The sequence below is a fragment of the Calypte anna genome, chromosome 4A (genome assembly GCF_003957555.1).
Source record: "Calypte anna isolate BGI_N300 chromosome 4A, bCalAnn1_v1.p, whole genome shotgun sequence".
NCBI lineage: Eukaryota > Metazoa > Chordata > Aves > Apodiformes > Trochilidae > Calypte > Calypte anna.
The window spans coordinates 18,082,759-18,101,750 of record NC_044248.1 but is presented as its reverse complement, the minus strand read 5'-3'; the positions used below and the strand labels follow the sequence as shown (position 1 = coordinate 18,101,750).

General features: G+C 42.0%; 1 protein-coding gene across 2 annotated transcripts in view; it reads left to right on the top strand.

The window, feature by feature from the left end:
• Positions 1–9,516, top strand: part of KDR (kinase insert domain receptor) — a 29,341-nt gene extending 19,825 nt beyond the window's left edge. For both annotated transcript variants that reach the window (XM_030449984.1, XM_030449983.1), the window contains 10 exons: positions 26–182; positions 1,642–1,742; positions 3,074–3,196; positions 3,325–3,436; positions 3,816–3,915; positions 4,032–4,137; positions 5,979–6,130; positions 7,535–7,631; positions 7,741–7,829; positions 8,705–9,516. In XM_030449984.1, coding sequence (XP_030305844.1) covers positions 26–182; positions 1,642–1,742; positions 3,074–3,196; positions 3,325–3,436; positions 3,816–3,915; positions 4,032–4,137; positions 5,979–6,130; positions 7,535–7,631; positions 7,741–7,829; positions 8,705–8,924 — 1,257 coding nt within the window. In that variant the 3' untranslated portion in view covers positions 8,925–9,516. The remainder of the gene's footprint in view (positions 1–25; positions 183–1,641; positions 1,743–3,073; positions 3,197–3,324; positions 3,437–3,815; positions 3,916–4,031; positions 4,138–5,978; positions 6,131–7,534; positions 7,632–7,740; positions 7,830–8,704) is intronic.
• The last annotated feature ends 9,476 nt before the right edge of the window (positions 9,517–18,992 follow it).

Sequence of the window (18,992 nt, the reverse complement as noted above, 5' to 3'; positions counted from 1 at the left end):
TCTTACCCTCCTCTCACATTTCTAGACCAAAAGTTCAAGGTTTCGTCAGGGGAAGGAGAACTATGTTGGTGATGTCTCTGTGGACCTGAAGAGACGGCTGGACAGCATCACGAGCAGCCAGAGCTCAGCCAGCTCAGGCTTTGTGGAGGAGAGGTCCTTGAGTGATGTGGAAGAGGAGGAAGGTAGGATATGTCTTCTCCTAGTGTTGATGCAGCTGTCATTGATGTGGGCTGATAAGGGACATTGGAGACCACAAGTTTTCCAAAGCTCTCAAAACTGTGGGCAAGGTAGTTCCTGGGTAACCAAAGTTCTTGAGCTATGGATTATCTAGTTGAGCATTCCAAGCCCCTCAGCCCAATCCCAGGTAATGTCCTGTCTGAAAAGGGGGCATTCTTAGTGCATTGACTTTTGGAGATCCATCTATTTAGCATCCTCGTGTCTTCAGAGAAAACGACAGAGCACAACCTATGAAGGAAGGGCAGAGAGGCACTAACTGAATTTTCTCAGAGTTTACCCAGAAGTTTAAATATCATTAAATGCCATCTGCTTCAGTGCTTAGTAGCAGAGAGGTTGATTTGCCTTCCTTTTGCACAAGTTGTCTGTCAGGAACAGGAAACCTGATTAAGCCACTCATTCACAGCCTCCTCTGGTTTACATACCTTGTGCAGCAGTTTCACTGATGTATTTGCCATGTTCTCCTTTGGCAGAGACAGCATGAAGTGCTCTGTGCTGCCAGCATGTTTCAGAGACTGCTAATTTCAGCAGGTGGTGGGATTGGACTGGTTAAGGCTATAGCTCAACTACCTGTACCTTGACTTCCACTAAAAATCATTTAGTGCATTCAGTATGTTAACAGAGAGGATGATCTTGTGGCTTCAGTGTGTTCCTAATAGATAAAGCCAGGCATACACTTTACACATTTAGGCACCATTTTGGACCTTTTCAGATCTCTTTGATATAACAACTGACCCTCTGAGCCGGGGTGTTGTAAGCAGTATGTAAACCTAAAACAGGCCTTGAGATGAGGGTTTTAGCCACCGGTGTTAGTTCTTTGTGAATTCCTAAATATCAAGAGCTGAGCACACTCATTGAGTTGTTAATTTCAGGAGAAATTAAATACCTAGGTATCTTTGTTGGGTACTTGAGTACATAATTACTCCAGGTCACTTGAAGATGAGGTTAGGCTTCTTCTACCCAAAATTAGCAGGGCTTTTTTTGCTAATTTCAAGCCTTCATTCTCATGGAATATTCTTCCCCTGAAGGACTAGGTGGAGCCTCCCTCTCATGGGTTTCCAAATTAATCTGTTAGAACCATAGCAAGCCTTTCCTGTCCTAGGAACTTGTGAGCTGAGTTTTGGTTGTTTTTCTTTTGAGACTGTTTTGCAAATCTTTCCACCGGTGGGAAATCTGGAAATAAGCAAGGAGGCCTGGGATATAACCCATCATCTTGAAGTTTATTTTACACAGGACTAGTCTGGTATAAAATGGGTTGTTAGTGAAAGTTATACAGCCAAAAAAAGGGCTCTGTTTGCACTTCCACTTCAATGCGGCATAAGGTTAAGATGGAATTTTACCTAAGATGCAGTTATGGGTGAAATCAGTGACAAAGGGCATGTTTGACTGTTGTCTGATTCTTTGCAGCTGGTCCTGAAGACCTTTGCAAGAACCCTTTGACCATGGAAGACCTCATCTGTTACAGCTTCCAGGTGGCGAGAGGAATGGAGTTCTTGGCTTCACGCAAAGTAAGGAACTTCTCAGGAAGAGTGGCGTGTTATTTATTTGGCTGTAGGAAATAGTGCTGTAGGTCTATAGAAGGAAACAGCATGTTCATCTTTGGACTAGCAGTCATGCACAACATTTTCTTTTTGCCCTAAGACATACCCAGATCATTAATACTACAGAGTGAAACAGCCCATGCATTTATTGACATGAATGTTAGTGATCTCTATGAGGTTTGTGGGTCACTGATTTATAGAAGAATGATTAAGTAGTTGAAGGAGGGAAGCTGACTTATGGGGATGATTTGAGGGATGATTATGAGGGAATTACAGGGACAAATCCCTGGTAACTGGAGTTGACCTGGAGTAAAAGAGTTCGCTCTGAGGAGTTTGCTGGTAACCTGTACACTGGGATTGGAAGGGCAATATGAGGAGAGATGATACTCACCTGTGAAATTTCATGGATGACCCCTTGGAGAATCTCTTGTGAAAGACGCCCTGGCAGTCAATAGTACTTCAGCTGCATTTTGGCCTTCTAGAAGTGCTTTTCTGTGATTTGATCTTAAATATGTATAGCACATGTTTTAAAGGATGTAAATTCCAGAGAGAACAGGGAATTGCCTGCATCTGTGTAGAAGCAAAAAGTACTTAGAAATAGGAAAAGGAAGTAGAGCAGAGAATAGAGCACTGCTCCAGAGTGCAGGCTAGATGTTCAAGAACAGACTTCAGTGCCTTTTCTAAAAACATACATTTGTCTACATTTTAGACATCCTGGCTGGCGTGTATACATGGAAGAATGTCTTTCCAGGATCTGTATTGTTAGGCCTAAAAACAAATCTGCAGCCACTTTCAGAGCCTGCCTTTTTTACTTCAAGATACTGAGGCTTGAGTTTTGAAGTCTTTGGGTTGTTAGCTAAGCAGTTGCTCTGCATAGGTAAGGGCACAGAACACAGATTAGTTTGTATTGGAATCACACTGGTGTTTTAGCATGGTATGTTTTTCAGAGAAAGAGTGCAGTACAAAGACTGAAGCAAACTAAAGGTAATCAGATCTGAACCTGTGTTGTGTCAGCTTCTTAGGGTAATTAATTAGCTAACTTCAAAGGCCCTCTCTGCATAGTGGATAAACAGATGTATGTTTGGACTTGGCAACACAAGTCTCCCTGAGCCAAATCAGTTGTGACCATCAGAGCACTTAAAATCAGTAACTGTTGATGCTGAGGTTTCTTTTTCTTAAAAGGTTTTAAGAATTATCTGGCCTTTGAGGGTAGGAGAACACACATGTGAAAGAGATCAGCCCTGTGGATGGAGCTGTGATGACCAGCAGTGTATGAAGTTGTTTACTTCTCTTTGCAGTGCATCCACAGGGACCTGGCTGCTCGCAATATCCTCTTGTCAGACAATAACGTGGTCAAAATCTGTGATTTTGGCTTGGCTCGAGACATCTACAAAGACCCAGATTACGTCAGGAAAGGAGATGTAAGTTTCAGGTTCTCTACTTGAGAGAGAATTAATAAAAAATCGAAACTCCTTTTTTTTCCACCTTAAATGGGAAACTCAGTGTTTTGCTAAATTGTGATGCCTTTTTATTTACAAAATGCTTTCAGGCCAGACTACCCCTAAAATGGATGGCACCAGAAACCATTTTTGACAGAGTATATACCATTCAGAGTGATGTATGGTCCTTTGGGGTTCTCCTGTGGGAAATATTTTCATTAGGTGAGTCACTTTAATTTTACTGAGCCATCTTCAATTTTAAACAACAAAGTCTGAACAAAACAGTCAAGGTGTTCTTGGATCATCTTTAGCATTTAGTTTACTTCTTGAAAATTTCCCATCAAAATGAAATACTTGAATTCCCCTAAAAATGTAAGTGTGGGAATATGGACTCGAAATGCTGCTTCATACAATTTCATTATGTGATTATTTGCCTCATTTACTCATCATTTGCCACTGCCATCATAAATATAAATTGTTTGCACATCCAAATATCCTGAATTACCTTATTAACTCAGGACATAGCAAATTATTTGTTTGAAAATTAATCCTGGATTTTAAGAGTCTCATGCATTAAAAATTATTGTTGCTCTCATTTTAGGTGCATCACCATACCCTGGAGTAAAAATTGATGAGGAATTTTGCAGAAGACTGAAAGAAGGAACAAGAATGAGAGCACCAGACTACACAACACCAGAAATGTGAGAAACTGTTCTTCTAGCTGCTCACATTTATCCCACATCAGTATCAGGTGTCTGAGCAAGACATAGGTGCTGTTTTCTTTATACTGATATTTTAATGGCCTTTGCCCTTCTAGGTACCAAACAATGCTGGATTGCTGGCACGGAGATCCTAAGCAGAGACCAACATTTTCAGAGCTAGTGGAGCACCTGGGCAATTTACTGCAAGCCAATGTCCGTCAGGTACATGAAATCTGTTCTCTGGCTGCTGAAATGACCAGCTGAGCCCTGAATGTCCCAACAGCCACTATGAAATCCCATGGCTGGGTATTGTCTGATGGAGCCACCAGGGAACCTGGGCTGCTTCCACCACTCCAGTTATTGACCAGCAGCTGGGGCAGCTTGCAGGGAAAAATGACTTGGGAGGGAAAAATTGCAAAGGTCTGCTGTAGTAACCAAAAAGCCACCTTGCTCTGCAAGCAAGGGCTTCCCATGAGACCACCACTGCCATTTCTTAGCTGCCTTGCTGGGGAGTTGTTGGCACAGTCTCAGTTCCCTGCTCTGCTGCCAATTTCTCTGCAAACTACAGAGGCATTTTGTCTGGTAGCTCCTGTTGACCTCCTTGTGCCAAAGATACAAATCTTAGCATATGTGAGGACGTGGGATGCAGTGTTTTTAAGACAAGTGTTGGAAGATGAGGATGCCTGTCAGCATCTCCATGCAGATAAGTGTATTGCCTTCTCCAGTGTACAGACACTATGGTAAGAGAGCCTGTTGCTTCCAGGTGGGCTATGTAGGCTTCACTCCCTCCTGGGTTCTCCATCCTGTGGCTCCCTTTTCATGCACCACAAATGTGGACAAGGCCAGGGCACTAGTTGTGAGCACTCACATGAAGTGAGTGATTTTGTCACATGCTCTCCTGTTAGGCTAGTTTTCCCTTTCCAGTCTCTATTGGCAGTGATGGGAATTACCTGTCCCTCCAAAGAATCATGTCTTCTTTAGGTATCAAAACAGAAAGGTTAGAATTTTCTACAGAGTAGCTTGAATCTTCTGTATCACAGAACTACAGAGTGCCTGAGGTTGGAAGAGATCTCTGGAGGTCCAAGCCCATGCTTAGGCACCTAGAGTTGATTGCCCAGGACCATGTCCAGGTGGGGTTTTTCATATCTCCAAGGATGGAGACTCCACAGCCTCTCTGGACAGCCTGTGCCAGTGTTTGGTCACTCACAGTAAAAAACTTGCATCCTTGTATGTTCAGAACATACTTTCTGTGTATTAGCTACTGTCATTGGATTGCTAATGATTTAGACTCTTTGTAATGCACTATAGTGTACTGTGACTATAAAAGACAAACATAATTTACTGTCTGATAACTAATAGCTAATTTCACATGTGTCATACTGTAGTCGAAAAGGGATAAATGCAAAAACATTAGAGAAAAGTGGGAACCTACAAAATGATTTCTAATGGGACTATGAATAGGTATGCAGTACTAAAAGATGCATAATCCATTTTCTCTTGTCATACTTTAGAGTAGAAATGTGAACAAGTAGAATAAATTTTGAATAATGTTATTGTTGTTATTCATACCATTAGATGCCAAAGTATTGATAGAAAACTTCCTTTTTTCCTGTCACCATTTCATTCTTTTTTCATTTACTTATTATAATTAATTTAGGCTTTATGATTCAGGCACTGCAGTCCAACTCAATCTCACTTTCAGTTTTAAGTTATCCTTTTTCCCCTCAGGATCATGTTCTTTGTGTCATTGCAATTCAACCATTAGTAAAATGTATTTTTTTTATTTCAAAGACATTAGGAGAAAGTTCAATTTATGCATGATGTTACCGTATGACATATATAAATATTTTTTAATTGAAAACTACTTGGCAGTGGCTCTTAGAAAATTTCCCTCTTTTAATGAAGCTGCTCCTGTGAGGCTGGTATAATGCTCATAGCTTAATAAAACAACAAGCTAGCTCTGTTGGACTGATGAGTTTTCCACATACATACGTGCAGCTGTTTATGTATGTGTAGCTCTGTAGCTTTATTTAATTTTTGTATTTTTTCACTGCATTTTACAGGATGGTAAAGACTACGTTGTCCTTCCTTTGTCAGTATCACTGAATATGGAAGAGGATTCGGGTCTCTCTCTCCCAACTTCACCTGCTTCCTGTAGGGAGGAAGAGGAAGTCTGTGATCCTAAATTCCATTATGACAACACAGCAGGAATTAGGTATTTTATATGGTGGACATCCTACTGGGGCCTCTGGGCAGGTTTTGTTCATGCTGGGGGCAGGGAAAATGAAAGGAAGAGACTTCAGCTGCCTGGTCCATATTTAACCTCCTCCATAGGAATAAGAATGCATCTGTGGAGTTTTTGTATGCAAAAACTAGTTTCTTACCTCCCCAAATGCTAGAAATTTTTTGCTGCCTTTTCAAGGTTTGAAATTCATGTAAAAAAACCCCAAAATGACAAGATTATTTGTTGTTTTTTTTTTTTTAAGATCCAAAAGTAATACAGATTTTTACCAGTCTAATGCAGTTGTGTTCACTCTCTTGTTTTGCAGCTTCCTGAATTATGAATGGTAATAGCTGTATCTTTAACAATCTCTCTGGCATTTCCCCTCCTAAAGTGAAATGTTGTTGAATAGATCATAACTGATAGCTAAGGGGAATGTGACATAAATAATGTTGTCACTGTTTTTTTGTCCACTGCTTGCTTCTGGTGGGCTGCTGGGGCATCCAGAATGGACCAGTAGTGTTAAGTGCAGTTGGGCATTATTGCAGAGCTGACTTTCCTGGTGAGAAGTTTGTACTAATTCAATAATCAGGGCTTACGTTGGACCTTGTGAGGACCTCAAGCCCTGGATGTAAGGGAGAAAGGTATTTTCTCACCCAGTGATGCCTATGATCAAATTCATCCAGTTCCATGTAGATGCAGGTTTCTCTTCTAACTCCATGGCTTTTTCTTCATTAGCTGTTAGGAACATAGATTTGTCCTGTTTAACTGGGACAACATCCATTTCATTCCATATCCATTTAGACAGCAAGCTGAGGGAAGCTGTTTTGTTTGCTGTACTAGTACCTCCATGAAAGTCAATTTTATTTTTTTGTCCAATATTTTTAATGGATGTCATCCTGACCAGAGGGCTTCTTTTGGAGAAGAGCCTTCAAGAGAGATGTAGCACTCCCTGTCCTGATCCCCATGGTTTAAGGGCAGCAGTCTGCTGACTCTGCTGTTGTTGTCCTGGGTCCAGCCAGGGGTCTCAGAAGTGCAGTCCAAAGGAAGAGACACATGTCTGTCCTCCAGGCTCCTCTGTTTATTATACTTCTAAGTGAAGCTTGCAGGAAGTGAAGCCCTCCAGTGTAACTGAGGCAAGGAGCTGTTTTCTCAAAGCCATTTCTCAGAATTTTCTCAGAGATCAAGGTTGTCTGGAGCAGAAGGTCAGCAACATACCACTTTCCAGGCCATTCATTCTCTTCAATAAATGGATATTTTGAGGTTTGCATAATATGTTTTTACAAAAGGACTAGCTTCTCCACAGAGAGATGAAAGGATTCTGATATCATTGCCTTGTTTGCAGCCAAGTTGTGGATAGTGGACACAAATTTTTTTTTTTGTTTCTTTTCTTTTCAGTCAGTACCGACAAGGTAGCAAAAGAAAAAGTCGCCCTGTGAGTGTGAAAACATTTGAAGATGTCCCATTGGTAACCACTGTAAAAGTTGTTCAGGAGGTGAGTCTATCTGTTGTTTGTATGTCTTTTCCTTCTGTTGATGTCTTTTTTTCTTGTTGTGTTTTTTTAAAATTCCTTTTCACTTAATGCATTTTTAACACTATTGCAGGAAAACCAGACAGATAGTGGGATGGTTCTTGCATCTGAAGAGCTAAAGACATTGGAAGAGAGTGATAAACAAGTGAAAATACCCTTTAGGTAAGGCTCAGGCTGCATGTAGGATTGGATACGACCTTTTGTTTTCAGTATGTCAGAAGAATGATAGGTTTGTAAATTTTTTTAGAAGAGAAAATCTTTTCTTACTCTATTTTTAAAATCCTGAAGAAAATCGTGCACTGTGTACTTGGGCTTTTGCATTTGGTACGAGGAGAGGAGAGTTAATGCAGCAGTTGGAAGCATCAATAAGCACAGCAGAAAGGACTTGTATTTATCAGCTGCAGAAGCATCAACCACCCCTTGAAGGAACTGAGCTGATGCACACAATTGAGTGTATTTATGAGGGCTTGCCTGCAATGACACAATGACAAAGAGCTCTTTTTTTTTTTCCTTTTTTTTTTTTTTTTTTTCCTAGATCTTACTCCTGAATTTTCAGGATGTACCTGGGTATATTTTCAGAGCATTGTACTGGGGGTTCATTGTGCAGCTCACAGGAAGCACAGTGACATTCATGAAGCTGAAACCTCACGTATGCTCTGAGAGCTTCGCAGGAATAATTTTTTCCAGGGCAACTCCAGTACCAACAAAGGCATCCTGCAGTGATAACTGCACCGCAGCAAACGTGTGAAGCCTCTCAAAGTGTTCTCTCCATTCCAGCTGTAATTGCAATCTAACTCCATGTATTGTCACAAAATTAAGTATCTTTTCCTTGTGTTACTGAAGGTAGGGTGCATGAAAAAGTCTCTCCTTGTAATCAGATGAATGTTTCAATAGGCTTGGTGCTAGCTTTGCTAAATGCACCATTTTTCTGTGGTTGCTGCTGAATGGAAAGCAACCTTCAGTGGGAATCACTCCCTGTCCCTCCAGCGGACGTTCTCCACATCACCCTCAGTCCTCTTTCTGCTTGTTTCTCACAGCACACTGGTGCCCAGCAAGAGCAACGAGTCCGTCATGTCCGAAGCCTCCAACCAGACAAGTGGGTACCAGTCAGGGTACCACTCAGATGACATGGACACCACTGCCTACTCCAGCGAGGAGACCGAACTCTTGTGTGCCCAGGAGGCCTCTCCCCCTCTCTGCCGCCCGCACGGCCTGGCCTACAATGGCGCTGCCGCCCTCGCCTCCCCAACACTCTAGGGCAATGGTGGCGGCTCCGGGTCCCCTGGGATGGTGCCTTCCTGGCCTGGACTGGTGGTATTCAGGTTAAATGTACAGAAAAAAATGCATCCACGAGACTAAGAAAAGACATTTGTTTTTCATGAAGAGGATGCAGAAACATCTGGCAGCAAACCTGCGCCGTGCCAGGCTGCCAGGCGCTTTCCTTAAGAGATGCTGGAGGCTGATGGTGCAAAGTCCTGGCTGTGGTGTCTGGGTGCTGGGCCAACCTGATAGAGGCAGTGTCATGGCCTTTGGGACACTAGTGACACGCTGAGCATCTGCCCGATGCAGGCAGTGGCATGGCGTTCAACTTAACTCTTCCTGGTTGTACAGCATAACAGCACAGCCCTGCTCTTTTTTTTGGTTTTTTGTTTGGTTTTTTGCCTTGTGGCTGGGCTGCAGGAAGGAAACAGCATGGCACTGGCTTCTTGTTTCTCAGAGTTATCCTTTGCTAGCACCTCAACTAACAAAAAGAGGAACCTCTGGCTCTGGCACTCACTGAGGGTCTGAGACTAAACATAGGCTGGGCTAAATATAGGTGGGGGAGATGGTCTCTGTCCTTGACAGCAGAGAAAAAGTCACTGTACCAGAACTCATGAGCTGCATTTCCTTGGAAGACTTGCCTGGTGAGTTTGGTTAGCAGAGGAGCAGAACACCAAGCCAAGTGATGGGACCTGGGTGCCAGGGACATGCATCTCCTGCATGCACATGGCCCTCCTCATCCTCTCTGGCACCTGTAGCCCATGGCAGGCACCTCTCTGCTTCTGAGCTAGCCTGAAACGGCTGCAGAAAATGCCTCCAGCTTTGAATCACCACTGGAGCAGCCTCTGCAACTGGTAGATAGGGCAATGTTGTCTACCTTAGGACTGTAGGGAGCCTTTGGTCCTGGTGCATCTTGAGGGCACCCTACCTTCTCATCTCACTGCTCCTTCATGTAGCTCTGACTCCTTCACTTTGCAAACTCCAAGTGTGTTTGCACTGGCAGAGATCTTGGTTTGTGTAGTCTTGGGAATCCGTGACTGGTTTCATGGCAGCTCTGATCATCTCTGAATGATGAGATTGTGACTAATTGTTGGACAACTTCTTACCTGTGCTCTTGTAGTCCCAGAGCTCTATTGATAGACACAGTACAGACTACAAGATTCTGAAATGTAAAGCTATTTCTACTGAGTTCTTTTTTGTATTTTTATAAAGTTTTTTTGTTTGTTTGTACTTGCTATAATGTCAAATGCTGGGAACCATGAATATAAGGCATATACAGTATTTATAGCCTTTTTATGTAGAAATAAATGTAATATATTAAAATATAAATATATATTATATAATGGATATTATACTGTTCACATTTTGTATCGATGTTTTGTATCATTACAAGGGTCACAAAATTTTTAATAGCTAAAACTTTTCACTGTATTAAAAGGGACTGGAAATTTAGAGGTAGGGGCTACAAGATCTGTTTGCTTTTCTTGTGTGTATTTTCTTATATCCTGACGTACTGACAGGGATGGTTATCAAGTGCTACTTATTTCAAGTGCCATTTAATGAACTGAGTTATTTATAGAATTGTACAATTTCTGTGATAACCTATAGTAGAGAAACTTCAGAGATTTTTAGCAGTTGGCAATATGTAGCTTTAGAGAAATTAGTCAGAGGTACAGACTTCTTGAACAGACTGAATCCCCTCTGAAATAATTTCCTATGGTCAGTTTGGAAAGAGTTGCTCTAATTGTACTGTGGTTTTTACCTGGCTTTTAGCAGTTTCCCTTAAAGCCTTAGTCATCTTTTCCTACTTGTGTTTCTTCCATCTCATTTCTCGTAGCTGCAATGTTGTCCTTGCTCTTGTGTAGCAACTTCTTCCTTTATTTTAAATCTGTATTTAAGTCTGGCACCTTTTCATTCTGTTGCCTGTTTTTTTACTTTCTCTTCTGCACTGTGTAGGCTTTCATTCTCAGTGCAAGGCTGGTCACTGTTGGAGTTACAGGGCTCAAAGAATCATAACAACTTATGCTAAAAACAGTGCAAGCGAAGTTAAATCACAGACTGCAAATTAAAATCAACTTCTCTTTATTACACTTAGAAGTGAGACCTTCAAATGCTACTGCATCATGAAGGCACTGGTCTAGGAGGTGGGAGATCTCTCTGCTAAACTCTTCTCGGTATGGGTATGGGACTAATACCTTCCACACACCATGTCCATGCACCAGCTGTCAAGCTTCAAATGTTTCTCCATTCCTCTCCCTGATTTTAAAGTATTTTACAGTCAGGAAAGCAGGAGCTGGGAGGTAAGGTAGAACATAAGGGAAAGGGTCCCTTGACTTGCTGTAAGGGCTCCTAGGAAGGATTTGTATTTTCATGCATATATTTGACATTTACCTTGCTTCCCAGGCATGAGTCTAGTCTGTAGAGTGTGTTCAACAGACAGTGCTATATTCTTTAACATCCTCCCTCTCCAGTAGTACTGAGTATCTTTAGTGAAAGTGTTCAGAAGCCTGAGCTTGGGCACTCAGCTCAGCCACATGTTGGAGAGTCTTGGCACAGAGGTGGAGATGTTGATCTCACTGGTGTCCATCTGTCCTAGATCTGGAGTTCCCCAAGGTTTGGGATGCTCAATTTAGACATCTAAAGTCTGCAGTTTTATTTCCCCGACATCCTGGGCTAACCCATGGTACTGGACAAGTTCACGGAGTCTGATCCTTCCCTGAGTGTGGTACCTCTAAAACATCCATCATAGTGAAGATTAAGTTGAAATATAGCCATTTCAGCTAATGAGTTTTCTCATTTATAATCCTTGTCAGTTAATTAAACACTTTTGTGAATCTGAATAATTTTAAACATGTCTGGAAAATATGGGAACTAGCACACACCTGCTTTAGGAAAGAAAATTAGCTCCTTTTTTTAACTAAAAAAAAATAAAAAAACCCAAAGCATATATTCAGCTTCAGGAGCAAGCAAATCTTCTATGAATGCGTTCATATATTTGGCACCCAGTAACACAATTCTTTTCTTAGACCATGTCCATTACATCCTTTGAAACACCTGGACTTTTTGTTGTATTCTGAATACAGCACATTCAGCTATAGCCCAGTCAGGCCACATGTGTCTTGGTAGATATTTTAAATTCCAAAGAGGATCTTTTCAATGAAAAAGACATGTAGTTCATGGATTTGCAAGTGCCTTGAAAACCAGTTCTGGCTTTATCTCCGTTCTGCAGCCATGCAATGAAGTGTCAATATTTGGATCAGCATTCTTATCCATGAAATGCATGGGAGATTCCAGCCTGGATTTGAGCTCAATGAGCTGAAAACAGAGGGGTTTGTGAAATTAGGGATCCAAATATATCCTGTGAGGAGCTGAATAAGAATGAAGAGAAGCAGCGATGGCATTGATGACTCCTGTTCAGAACTGGAACTGCTGTTGGGTTTGGATGGGGGAATCAAAATTCTGAAAATAACATGTGGCTATAAAAGGACTGCAATCACAGAACATTTGGAATTGAGGACAAAAATTTCCTGCTAATTCCATAGTTTTTAGTTGGTTCTGAGGCTGGAAAACATAGTTGGGCAGTATGGATAGCCTCCAGATATAAACCTGGAATTTGCTATTTATATGTGAAACATTCCCAAAGTGTGAATCATCTGAGGTTTCCCCTCATTGCTGGTACTTGAGAACACACCCTGTGATACCTCGCAGTATGGGACTTCACAAAGCAACAGCAAGAGCAAGGAAAACAAAGTTAATGTTTGTTCTTCCTAACTGACAAATTTATTAGGGACGGAAAGTGACCAACAAAGCCCTTTTCTTTGGACTTCAGCCCTGGATTTTCATTCTGCCTGGCTGAGCATTTCATTCTGTGTCATAATATATGTCCTCAGCTCCTCAGACCCTGACATTTGGGCTGATTAAGTCCCAGAAGGTCATTGGGAAACATGGCAGGAGCTGGTAACATTCAGTGCTGATAAACATCTCAGAGACAAGGAGCTGGTCAATGTAATCTTAGGAAGCTCAGGTTTTGTTACCATAAAACTTACAATGTGAAGCTTAATCCTTACACAGATTTAATTAGCTGTTAAATGTATCAGGTTCGTGATGATGGGTGTTCTGGTTACCTAGGTGTTGTTCACTGACTGCCACCAGTTGCTTCAAAAGTGAAGTATCTCTGCATTGCAGCTTCTCAGGATGACATGTTATGGTGAGTGATGGCTGCTCTGTAAATATGGGAGGGGAAAGCACATGAATTCAGTTTCCAGGCTCAGCTGTAGTGTCAGACACAGCCACTCGCACAAGGAAAAATGACAGTGCCATGTGGTTTCCTAAGCTTTGGTCAAAGTGGAATGTATTCACTGGGTTTTAATTCTGCTTTCCAGGGGAGCTGAAGCAGTACAGCATCCCACCAAGCTGTTACCCTGGGCCTCATGCAGCTCTCTCTTTCAGTATAGCTGTAGAATTATATAAACACAGAATATTTTGTTTCGAAATGACCTTTAAGATCATGAAGTTCAACCATGAACCTAGCACTGCCAAGTCCACTGCTACACCATGTCCCTAAGCACCACACTGACATATCTTTTAAGTGCCTCCAGGGATGGTGACTCCAACACTTTCCTGGGCAGCCTTTGTAGTGCCTGACAACCCTTTCAGTGAAGAATTTTTTTCTAATATCCAACCTCCCTGGCATAACCTGAGGCCATTTCCTCTTGTCCTATTGTTTGTTACCTGGGAGAAGAGACTCTCTACAACTAGTCATGGTAAATGGCATGATTAGCAATGGTTTCACAAAAGCAAGTGGAAATGTAGCTACTTCTACTTTCTTTTCTCTTGGTCTGTTTTCACACTACAGTCAGAAGCATGATTGCATCACACTGTAGATAGTTTTCATCCTGCCAGGCTCAGCAGCAGCACCAGTGAGAGTCCAGCATCCTGGACTGCCACTTGACACAGCATTACCCACAGACATTGGGGCACCAAGCAGAGCCTATGCTGCTGGCACCAAGCTCACTAGCAGGAAGCTGGCTGCCAGATAAGCTCTCTCTGTGCCACACCTTCAACTGCAGTGCAGCCACATTTAGGAATGAGCACAAGGGTCCAAGTCATGTTTGGTTACTGGAGTGTGTTGCACTTCTGGGTGGACTGCAGTAACCCACTGCACTAACCTGTGTCACTCTCCACTGTGCCAAGATTATCTGTGATGTTTCATTTTTTTGGTTTCGGAATGTCATTCCCTCAGTTGCTTTGCAGACAGGGCTGAGGCTGGAGATTGCTGCTTGCTTTCTACCACTCATTCTTGGTGTACCAAACCTGCAGACTGCCACGCAGCTGATGAGGACCAGTAGACAGGGGTGGCCTTGGGTTTGGGGCTCACCCTCTGCCTGGACTTGGCAGTGATGCACTGGCGTGGAGCCAGGGAGAGGAGCAAAAGGTTGAAACAAAGCTGTAATGATTGTATATGTCTTTTTCAAATATGCAGAGGTCTTTAGACTGAAGAGAGTAAAGATTGATGAAGAGCAAAGGGGCTTTACTTGTTAGAACCCATCAGGTTGCACCATAAGACTGCCAGGCCAGTATTGCTTGCTGCTAGTCTGCTGGAGGATGCTTTGCAGGGCATATTTCATACAGAAATAGGATTCCTTTGTCCCTAAAGCAGTCTAGGGTTTCACTTGCAGGCTTGCAGAACACTACTTACTATTCTGCTCAGCATGGTCAGGCTATGGTTTAAGAGCTGCTCAGCTTTTGAAACAGCAATGGGCTCCTATGTCTAAGATCCTTTAATGGATTTTCCACTTGCTTTTTGAACCCATGTAAATAACCTTAGCATCTGGGACGTCTTGCAGCAAGGACTACTTGCATGCAGATTTTCACTTGATGGCTGTGGGTATTTTCCAATATACCAACCACATATTCCCTACTAATTTTCTCCATATTATTTAGGAACTTATGGATAGCTATCCCTTCAGTTATTCCCTTTTGAGCCAGACTATTCCTTACCCATTGTACAGTGTGTTTACTTCTCTCCAAACCTGTAAATAGGACCCCTTGGTGAGAAGGTGACATCTGGCTGGCACAATTCCCAGGCAGGTCTCCACAAGATCCCCAGCTTCCGTCAGGAGGAAGGAGGGTGTGGGACATCCAGCAGAGGACAGAGTTGTGTCAACCCCTTTGCCTGGCGGATGGACCACAGCATCAGCAAACATCAGACAATGTCAAGTGCTGGCACCTCCTCTGCAAGCCTATTTTTGGCTGGTGAAATGTTCCCAAGGGTTGGGCTGGACTTGTCTCCATCTTCAGCATCGCCTCATTCCCAGGCTGTTTGTGCTGGCTCCTGGCTGGCTGCAGGGAGGGGAAAGATACGGAAAGCAGAGGCTCAGACACAGCACAAACAGGGGCACTATTTGCCAGCACAAGCCAGCAGTGAAAGCAGGGCCTATCTTATCAGTTTCTTACCAAGTTAAGACTCGGGGATATAAAATCTCTCTTTTAACTCTGGGTAATACCCATAAACGGAGCCCTTAGGAGATAATGCCACGGGTGGAACTTTTTGGGTGCATTTATGTGTAGCTTTAAATTACAGCCACAAAGACATCTTTCTATTGTCTGATAAACTTCTTCAACAGGCAACAACTATTTAACATTACAGTTTAGTTAAGTACTAAAACAGCAGGGAATTTGCAGATAAAGCAATACAATTATTAACGTAGGGCTCGGTAATGCTATCAAAAGAATGGCTTTAGGCATTTCAAGCTTGCTTTCAAGATAATGCTGCTAATTTTTCAGGGGGATTATTAAGTTTTATTAGCAATTTGCGTCTCAATATAATTATATGTATATTAGAGAAATCAATATTGTGTAATGTAAGTCCCTTAATAGCTATACAGTTTGTTGAGTCTGTTATGGAACCAACTTTGAAATCAATTTAAGGAGGAATCTATAATTCTGCTGGAATTAGGCTTTGCATTATGAGATAGATGCCTTAGACATTAAAGAGAGGACTTCAAAATCTGTCCTTGGTCTTTAATCTTTCTGTTCAAGTGACAGTTTTACCAGTAGACTACAGAAGATCATTGCTGTATGTTTAAACAACTCCTCCCCACCCCATTTCTGTCTCCTAAACTTCATTAAAATTTCTGACTACTACACAGCTTTCAAAAAAAGTTGATAGTCATATAAATGTTTATTCAAATCACCATGCTGTAAATATATTTGTCACCTATTACAAAAATTTATCTACTTAAGGTGATCTCAGATGGAGAACTGTATCCCACAGAAGGTCTGTGACAGATTTTTTCTTTTTAATTATATAGTATTTTTTTTCCTTTTTTTTTAAAAGAGCATTTCCTTGGATATGGACATCTGACAATCAGAGCTTAAGCACAGTGACTTTCTTCTGGATAAGAAGCCCAATGTGCATCTTAGGCAGTTATGTTTCATGAGCTATACTTGTGGTATATCTACTTTCAGTATATCTGAGCACAGCATTTCTCTGACACTTACCTTCCCATCATGTGGCAACATGACTGGAAGAAACTGTCCTACCTCTCCTCAGGACTCTCAGGCTTAACCCTTGCCCCATGCCACATGGATTTTTTGGTGTGCTGGCAAAGCAGCTGCCTGACAAGGGAATAAATGCTGTCAAAGGACAGAACTGACTGAAAACAAGTTGTAGGTTTTTGTTGTTGTTTTTTTTGTTTGTTTGCTTGGTTTTCTTGGGTCACTTTGAACTCAGACGAGTCCCAGGACACAGTTTGCTGAGCCCCATGGCTAGAAAGGGACACAGCAGCCTCAAGAGGAAGAGCAGTGGGTGCTGGCAGTGGTGGAGAGGCACAGCATCTTCCCTGCCACTGCCAGCACTGCTTCTGAAACCAAAGCCATTGTGGATTTTCCAGAAGCAGCACAGAGTGTCTGTGCAGCTGTAAGAAAGTACCAGGATATCACCAAAGGTGAAGAGTGACCCACTGCTCCATTTGGAGTGTTTTTTTAAACCATAAGAAAGGCATCTTGTCCTGTCCATTGTGTACTGGTTCAGCATTATCTGACAGGATTTCAAGTTGAGGGTATTTCTACAGAAACTTGGAAGTCCTCAGCAAAACAATTCTCTGAATTTCATTTATTTGTATTACAGAGCAGACTTCTCTAACTCCTCACATGAGTTGTAAGCATTTCAAAATGGAGAAGTGTTGTAGGTTAAAGCTGTTTTCTGTCTCATTCAGCACAAGAACTAGTGAGCATCAGCTGAGAGTAATGGGACAAATCAAAACCAGACATAAAAACCTACTTCTCATCTGTGCTTGGGGAACCTGTGAAAAACTCTTTTCCATAAGTTGGTAAAATTTCCATTGGTTCACAAAGCTGTGGAGCAAAGTAATGGAAGAAAAAAGCATTCAGAGGTACTAGATATAGATATGTTCTGAGTTGCAAGTCATGGGAAGCTGAGATAGAATACTTGGGAGAAGTTTTCTATGTCCTTATCCTGTGTTTTTACTCTCCCTTAGATTACCACAGTAGTCTGCTAGAAGTCCTAGAAAACTGCTTTAGTACACTGTGATATGACTTCCCTGAATTTTAGTGTTAACTTATGAGCCCTTTTAATTAATTAAAATGTTGGCTTGGCACTAATTCTTTGCAAAAGCTGCAGTTCTCAGGCTGTGTGTAAAAGATGGTGAACGTGTGCTTATTTTGACACACTCTGAAACACCCCTACACTGAGCAAAATGGAGGTTAGGAAAGAGAATTCTGGTCAAATCTCTTGAGTGGTCCCAAGTCCCTGGAAAATTCCTGTGTCTCCAAAGAGAGAGGGAAGGGGCAGAGGATCAGACATGGTCTCTTGCTTGAGTGACTGCAGCCTGATTGCTATGATGCTTCAGTGCCACCATGTACCAGCTACACAGCTTATACTTCATGTCAGCAGCTTGTTGAAGAGTCTTACAGCCTCTGTGTGAGAGGCTTTAGGCCCTGATTTTCAGCTTTTTGGCTGCAAATAAACAATGCATTCCTGACATTTCAAGTACACAGCCTGAATATCCTTAGCTCCAGCAGGCTGATGACAAGTTGTGTAGAGGAAATCTACTAGAGCCTCAGGAACTGATGGGTTTCCTTCTCATTCTCAACAGATTGACTATTGCTAAATATATATATCCTGTAATTCCAAACAATCTTGGCAAAGAAGTCAACCTGTTTACTCTTTTTTTAAGACAGAAACAAACACAAGGTGAATATAAAATGGTAATTAATAAAGGAATAACTAAATCATATTTTTCTTCCCTCTCCATGCTTCTAGCTCAAAGTTCACTGCACACTAAATCAGAGGGTGCTCAGCAGTGCATAGAAGGGGAAACTGCATTAACATTAGTGGGAAGCATGGACAGTTAATTTTTTAAGGAAGAATTTCCTTGGATGTTTTTTTGCCATGTTAACCTTTAAGAGATACTCAGATAAATTGTCTTTGGGAAACTCTCTAGTGACAAAATGTAGGTAGGCAAAGTGAGCGGTCCTGAAACTGCCGGGACTCACACATCCACAGCTTCTCTGCAAACAAATAACTGCCCAGAACATGAGCTTGAGTGGAAAAGCCCCATCAGATATGAAGCTTGGTATTTGGTGCAGCTGAGCACCAGTATTGCTACAGCTCTGTCAGGCCATGCAGAGCACACAGGTGAGAGATCTGGATCCAGAGACTGTCTGAGCTGTGTGTGATGTATCTGGATAAGAGACCTTCCCATGACTGTAATCCAGCAGGTAACCTTCTGACTGCTTCCAAGCTTTCCTATGAGGCTGAAGAAATGAAGCAGACAGCCTGAGAAATCTGCACTCCGGAAAACCCAGGTCCCTGTTTCAGCTTACACCTTGCTCTCTGTGTGTCTTTCCAGCAAGACACTGTCTCACTGCTATTGTTCTCCCATGTGAGATGTGACATGAGCTTGTAAACAAGCTTTTTCTGCAAATAGTGTTGTAAGTCTGGGGTGGGGCCCCAGGAAATTTCAGAAACAACTTAACTTTTCTTCCCATTTAAAAAGACTCTACTTTAAAGGTTAAGATTAACCCTTAGACCATAAGTGT